Source organism: Limulus polyphemus, unplaced genomic scaffold, assembly GCF_000517525.1.
Source record: "Limulus polyphemus unplaced genomic scaffold, Limulus_polyphemus-2.1.2 Scaffold247, whole genome shotgun sequence".
In the NCBI taxonomy this organism is placed as follows: Eukaryota; Metazoa; Arthropoda; class Merostomata; order Xiphosura; family Limulidae; genus Limulus; species Limulus polyphemus.
In genome coordinates this window covers 692,061-700,111 of record NW_013665857.1, presented here as the reverse complement: position 1 = coordinate 700,111, position 8,051 = coordinate 692,061, and the positions used below count along the sequence as shown (strand labels likewise).

Below are 8,051 nucleotides of genomic sequence, written 5' to 3'. Positions count from 1 at the left end.
TATTTTCCACTTACACCTACATCCTGATCAACATTTTGTTTGCAGAGTTTTTTAGTTGGACTTTTTACCAAAAGTGAAAATAAATTCCAGCTGAAGATGTAGATATTTGTACAGTTTGCTTCATTAACGTCCCTAACTTCCTCGACACAGAAGAGAAAATTTTACGAAACAATTAACTATTATCTTTGAACTGTTTTCTAACTTTACGAGCTAGAAATATCAAAGTACTAGGATAAAATTTAAGTCAAAAGCATATATCACATTTGTTCAGAGAGTGTGTTCTGATATCTGAATGTATAACATGTAAAAACATATCCCGGTTTCGATCATTGCCCTGTAATACAACTTCGTAACAAACTAAACAAAGGTAACAGTCTTTAAAAAATAACAAAGACTAAACTTTGAACATAGTTCACACAATCTCTGGACAAGAGCGTTCGTTCGTAGGGACAAGAAATTTCAGAAATATTTCAAGTATAACTTAATAAATATGCAGGCATGAAAAAAATGTTTGTCACAGGACAAAGATCGAGATTTACTGCGCACGTAAATAAACTAGAAACCATGAAATGATCCTTTAAAAAAATCATACTTTAATTAAATTTTTCGTCAGTAGACGCCCTAGTTGCTGGGTGGAATAAGTTGTAGGTGTAGTGGGTGTCGAGTTAATTTCTACCTACGTAATGTTCTATTATTGAACTTAATTTGTGTTTTTGTTTGTAGCATATTTTTTACTTCACTTTCCGCTGTCTCTCTGTAACGTGTTGACAACGTATAAAACTAATAAATATTTATCAATGGTTTGCATATATTAAAACGATAAGATTTGATAAATGACAAAGATCTTTGTAACACACATTCATAAAAGAATACAAGGCCATATAAATTTAGGCAGAAAATATACGGTGTATTTCCGTTTCGGTAAGATTTCCAATACTGCAAAAACTGGGGGGGGGGGTCTTTAAACCCCAAATAAATCAACATGAGTGTTCTCATGATAATTTTTTAATTATTAGAAAATCAAATCATCAATTTTAAACATGTTAAAACTAGCGATAAATATACACGTGGAAAGCAACTTATAAATCACAAATTACAGTTCAAATATACACTATTTTAGTTTTAGGGGATTTATTTTTCATTCTTTATCTGTTAAAAATTAGACATGATAAAATGCTATGAACTATAAACCCGACTTATAATATTTCAATATATCGTTGTACTTGTTCTTAAGTCATTTTTTTCCTTCAAACTGTCTCCAAACAAAATAAGTTGGAAAAGAAAATTATTTATTTTTTAATGAATAGTGTGGAAATAAAGTCTAAAAATCAAAAGGTGAATTGAAAATAGTGGCTTCTCACGCACGCAATAAAAATACTAGTGCCGTAGTAACAAATGGTTGAAATTTTCCAAGTAATCAAGTACCAACAACAACAAAATTACTAGACCAATCGTGGCCAGCCTGGCGTGTGACGTCGAATTGATTCCCGGTAGGAGATATAAGTGTACAACTGTTAAATCTCGCAAGGGTAGTGTACGTAAAGTGGTCGCTCTGTTTGGCACCCTTGTGTAGTTGCTCTGTTAAATACGTAAGTGTAAGCAAAGTTACCATAGGATGTAATTTGATAAACGGTTTAATGGTTACTTACTAGACTTATTAACGTTTAGAGTTTAAAATTTCTCACTTATAAGGTTGTAATAGAAAAAAAAAATATCGTAAGAAACACTGTTTTGTAATAATACAAATAAGGTAGGATTAGCAAGATAACGGGAACTATTTTACAAACTTTTCCTGCTGGGATTAGCTGCAGATTGCTGGACTTAATGCTAGGATAATCTTTATATAATCTTCTGAAGTTCGGTCGTTCAGCTGTTGATCATGTCGATTCAACTACCATTTTCTCCGTCGCATGTTAAACTGAAACTGAAATTTTGGAACAAACGCTCAATTTCCATCAACGATTGTGACTCTGTTTACAAAGGGGTGTATATGGGAAACGTGGTAACGCCGTGGGCCAAGGGTGACACTTGTGTTGACATAGCTTTGGCCACGTTGTGGACTAACTACTTTACGAATGTTAAACAGGATACTTACATGACGATAACTGTGTGTAACTCGGGTCTAAAAGCAGTGACAAAGGAGCATGGACTTACGGAATACTGGGCTAATCGCATCACCTACTGTGCAGCACACCCTCAGTATCCTCGGGTGTTCTGTTGGGTGTATAGACATGAAACTCGCCGCTTTAAGCAAGAGCTCCGCTGTCATGCTATTTTATGCGGTAAGGAAGATAAAGCTCAGATAATGGTAAACCAGTTGAATCAAAAGTTGACTGCTGCGCTTCAGGAGTTTCGTCGGGAAAAACTCACCCGACAAAAAGCACGATTGACGGTAACCAACTCCACGTCTGTGATCCCTACTTTACCACGCCGCAAACAGCTTCTCATCACTGGGACGGCTAACTTTCGGCCGCCCCTGGAACGAGCAAGAAGTGCTCCTAAGCTGACTGCTATCGAAGAACTAGAAGAAGAAGATTCAGAATTCGAAGAAGATCTGATCACTGACTTGGCCATTTCAGATCTTGAATCATCTTTAGATGTGGTGATAGATGATGTTCAACAGTTCGCGAGCCCGGATGTTGGTTCTGTTTCTGGTCAATATACGAGTCCTGTACAGTTCAATGAGCTAGATATTAAGCTCCAAAAAATACCATTCACTGACGACAGGACTCGTGGTGATGGTGATAGTGTTTCAACTGAATCCGGATACGGAGAGGATAAAGAAATAAGCTTGAATACATTTTCAGATGAGGATTAATATCAGCCATAGGTGTTTCCATGGTAGCTTTTGCACTAAACTACTGTATTTTTGACATTGTACCATTTATTAAAAAGAACTTGTCTCAGTTTTGACCTTCTTTTATATATGTGTGTCGCACTCTTGTACCATTTTTAATTTCTCGTGGTTACTGAAGTTTTGTGTGAATTCTATCCTGAATCCTACATTTATTTTGTAACCAATATGCCGACATCTTATTCGTGAACACAATAATAATCTTAAGAACTACGTGAAGACTTACCTTTTTATACGAGGGAAATTAATCTAACTTACCTCAAACGTGTATTTTGTGCCATGAGTTTTGAATACCGTTCGTTACCGAAATAAAGCATATCCAAATGAACGTAGTCTAAAACAATTCATTATCAGAAATTTGGGTTTTTCTTTGTAAAGGCTAATTTTAAACACTGAATACGGATTCATAGTTCTATGGTTTGTTAACCAGTCTTCATTGCGAACGGTCTTGTTCCATGGCAATCAACAATTATGATGTATATGTTGGATTGAAAATATAGAACTTATAGCTTATTAAATAGTTTCCATGTGTGTGTTTGTCAAGAAATATGTGCATATTCAACATTAAGTAATAGGAACATGGCTCTGAAACTATTTACAGATTATAATGATTTTACTAAACAGATTTTGTGTTAACAGAACAGTAACAGTGATTTTATTTAGTCAGGTTTTTGGTTAACATAACAACAATGGTGATTTTATTTAGTCGGGTTTTATTGTTAACATAACAACAATGGTGATTTTATTTAGTCGGTTTGTTTTTGTTAACATAGCCATAACAATATTATTAAGGCATATACATAGCTGAATTAAATTAACTGATATAGAAAGTTAACCTGTTAAATATGTAAGTTATACAACTGGTAAATTCTATGCCTTTCGATGATTCTGTTCCCCTGGGATCTATGAGGATCTATCCAAATTCGCCCTAAAATCCCTTGTGACATTGCATTGCCTATCATGTTCTATTATTAATGGATAAAGAATAGTGTATCAGTTTTTAAAAACTATATACTGTTCTATTTTGGAGTACTACGCCGAGGCAGCTGTTTCTGGAGTCTTAATAAAATGTATGGAAGTCATGAAAGCGTCACTACAAGGCGTTCTATCAAAGAACTTCAACGTGTATTCTATGATTCAATTGTCTGCGCACAATAACAGCTTGTTGAATGGCCTGTTAACATTCCTTATTATTATAAGCATTTCCGAAACATTATCTGGTTAATAATTAACGAAGATATTTGCCAAATGATCAATATTCTTAAACTAAATGGAATTTTACATATCTTTAGTATTTTAGCATAATATTAATGAAGCAAAAATATCCTAATTTTATCTCTCTCTATCTCTCTTTTTTTACGAAGAGTAAACTCAAAACGTATTTCTTAATTCGGTAATTTGTTATAATAAGTTTATTTTTAACCTTATACGATTACTGTTAACTTCTAATCAAAGCAAGCCACCTACATTGATCAGAATTGAGGTATATACATAGATATTGTGACTAGCATGGCTAACTTATTATAATGTTAAAACTATGTTACTTATAATGATTGAAATGCATTGTTTAATCAGTTTGGTTCTTATATTAATGGTTGTTTTAGTGCAAAAGTACACAATGGGCTGTCCACGCTCTGTCAGTCATAGAAAATCGAACCCCGGATTTTAGCGTTGTAAGTCCGTAAGCTTACTGTTGACATTATATCAGTGTAAGAAACGATTTTTGATATTAAAATAATCTATAATAGAAATATTTACTTCTGATTTATGATAACGCTGAAACATCAATGATACAGTGTTTGCTGAGGGTACTCGTTAATTTGTTTGTTTTGATGTTAAGCCCACGGTTACACAACGGGCTATCTGTGCTCTGCCCACCACGGGTATCGAAATCCGGTTTCTGGCGTTGTAAGTCCGCAGACTGGGGGGGGGCGTACTCGTTAAGGAAGCGAAAACTGTTTAAGAGAAAATGTCAGATAATTTTCCCCTTCCTTCTTTCTTTTGTTATTAAATCCCTAATGACTTCATTAGATGCTAATTGTATAAGCTGCTTTGCAGAAGGTAAACATCGACTCATTTAACTGATTAAGTACTAGTGTATTTAAATTAAAAGATAACAATATATTTAAAAAGAAAAGTGGAAATGTGCCCTATTTCAGGGCGTTTTTATGAAAACAATCTATTTAAAAAAAAGTGGAAATGTGCCCTATTTCAGGGCGTTTTATATGAAAACAATCTATTTAAAAAAAAGTGGAAATGTGCCCTATTTTAGGGCGTTTTTATCCTCCTTCTAGGAAATAAATTCTAAAACAAATACATAAGGGATCAACTTTACAGTAAGATACGTTATATTTTTATTGAACAGTTTGAAGTTAAGCACAAAGCTACACTATATCTTATCTGTGCTTTGCCCACCGCAGGTATCGAGACACAATGTTTAGCATTTATAATTCTTCAGACTTGCCACTGAGCCACCATGGGGCCCTATTGAGCAAACAATGAAATGTGTTTTGTTTTTTAAGCTATTTGTATTTCGTGTAATTTAACTAAAATAAAACGTTATTTTTTCATGTATTTCATTGGTATGAAATTAGATATAAATATTTCATAAAGTATAGCATATAGTCCATACCTTGGTGGGTCCAGTAAGTTTACTGGCTTGAAACGTCAAAATGTGTGGTTTACTTCGTCGTTGTGAACATACAGCCCATTGTGTAGCTTTGCGATAAAACAATCAAATACAATATGTAATATTTCATTGCTAATAAATTGAGATTTACAGTTTCAGTAAAACAGGTAAATTCACTTTCACGCTTTGTTATATATATATATATATATATAAAACGTTTTTGCAACGATTTCAGAATAATTATCCTGGTGGTAAATAAAAGTAACAAATGTGTTATATTTACTGTAAGTGTGCTATTTTTCAAATGTATTTAGAACATTTTTCTAGGTTGCATCATCTATGAATACTTTGTAATTATTTTAATCAACATACTTTTAAAGATTTAAGAAATTGACTGTTAATTTGCGTTTATTGTACATGTATGTCTCACTAAAAAATTTAAATATTTCTTGATTATATGAGAAAGATTTAATTTATTGCAGGCTTTCTTTTTTTATTAATGAATAAAAACAAACTAGCCTTCTTTGAATCTCTTTATTTCTGGGCGTTTTTAATATTTTAGAGTAAAATAAAAATGCTTTTAAGTAAATATTACACTGTATTAATTATCAAAAACTTCAAATGTATTTCCTTAGAATAATCATCAGCAAAACTATGTCATTATTATATGATAATAATATAGAAGGTTAATTCGCCTATTTTTCGAACGTTAAATACGTTAATCTAGTTACAAGTCCACCCAAAAAGCCATTACAATGAAGCTGGGCATATCTTCTAGTGTTATTAGCAATATACTAGGACTGACATGGTCTAGTCATTTATACTCCTACTATTTGTTTACGCTTAGTATCATTACTTAGGCCCGGCATGGCCAGGTGGTTAGGGCGCTCGACTCTGAGGGTCGCGGGTTCGAATCCCCGTCACACCAAACATGCCAGCCTTTGCCTGGTCCCAAGTCCAGGATGAGAAAGGAGGAGGGTTGGGCGCGGGTCTAGCAACTCCACCCCGTAAAAATCAACCTGCTACAAGTAACTGCAGCAACACCTTCCGTTGGCGAGGTGTTGCTGCGGCCCTATGCTCCACTGGGAGTTTACAGGATAAAAAAAAAGTATCATTACTTAGATTTGATATTTGATATTTTCAACCTAAACTGCACCTTGCGTGATACGTGAGGTAAACGACCAGATTTGAGACTCCACGGCTCAGTCACTGTGATCCATATTTAAGAACAGCTGGCCAGAGGGAGGAAAAGTGTTCAGAAACGTCAATTGCTTACGCGGTTACTCCTACTCGAAAAAGGGGATTGACAATCACATTTATAACTCCACCAAAGCTGAAAGTTCGGAGTATGTTCAGCTGCATATTGCGACTCGGAACTTCGAACCGCAGCCCGGTACGCTAACTACTAGTCTAGCCCACCATTCATTAGTGATAATTTGTGGTTTATGCCTAAGGAATGCGAAATTGCACAGACTGTAAGCGTATTTATTTAAATTTAATACGTTACATTGCATTACTCAGTAACATTTAACGAATTTTAATGATTTGTTCTTGATCTTCAACAATTATCTAACAGAATCATAAATGAATTAAAATCAACAGTTATGCAGTGTGGCAACGTATTTTAATAGCCATGACTTTAATTATAAATTAAAACCCAGTAATAGCAAAATTTATTGTCCACACTTAGAATCTTAACCAACAGAAACCGCCAGCAGACAACTTAATTAATTACAGAAGAATAATTAACCAGCAATTATATGGCTGTTTGATGGTCTTGTTTTATCAACATAGAACATATGGTTATTTCATGATGTTAAAATATCAAATAACATTTATCTGGTTCTTTAATGACGTTTATTCATCAACCAATAGCTATCTGGCTGTTTGATGACGTTTTCCATCTTGTTGACAATATGATACATTTTGTGTGTTTTCCAAATTGTCTGCACATGTATTTCAGTAGTTAATGCGTGAGCAATCATTCGAGAAACTGACAATAGTACTCAGACAATAACGATACGGTTATCTACACATTTCTTTGTTTGCTCAGACGTTGAACAACTTTTTAGAAACAACGTAACTGGGAGGAGAAGAGGGGTAGTTTCCTAACCCATATCTAACAATAAGCTGACCTTGAGTCTCAAGCATACTGGAAACTAGTCCTGTTTAATCTTTTGACGAATGCATGGTTAATTCAAAGCCCTTCCTTAGGATGCTCTGTTTACTCACTTCCATCCTTCCCACTGACCAACATCAATTACAGGGAGCGATGAACCACCTTTGGTTTTGTTACATATATTGCCGACAATCAGATTATGGGAAGTGGAACAAAATAATAGTTACGTATTAACTAATGCAATGTTAAAAGATAGACTTGAGGTTAAGTATGTATGTATATGCATAAATGATACCATTTCAAATCTTCACTTACCCACGATGCAAAAAACACGTGTTACAAAAGGCTAAAGAACACAATAGAGTGAAAGATATAAAATAAAGGTCCCAATGACTGCTAAAGATGTCGCTAAAGTTATTACATGGATGAAAAGGCTAAAGAACACAATA

At 34.2% G+C, this 8,051-nt stretch overlaps 1 protein-coding gene across 1 annotated transcript; it reads left to right on the top strand.

Moving 5' to 3' along the window:
* The first annotated feature begins 1,540 nt into the window (after positions 1 to 1,540).
* On the top strand, positions 1,541 to 3,571 carry LOC106478760 (protein FAM43A-like). Its single transcript, XM_013939323.2, has one exon. It carries the CDS (start codon positions 1,880 to 1,882, stop codon positions 2,816 to 2,818), a length of 939 nt encoding a protein of 312 aa, XP_013794777.1. The 5' UTR covers positions 1,541 to 1,879; the 3' UTR covers positions 2,819 to 3,571.
* Positions 3,572 to 8,051: the final 4,480 nt, after the last annotated feature.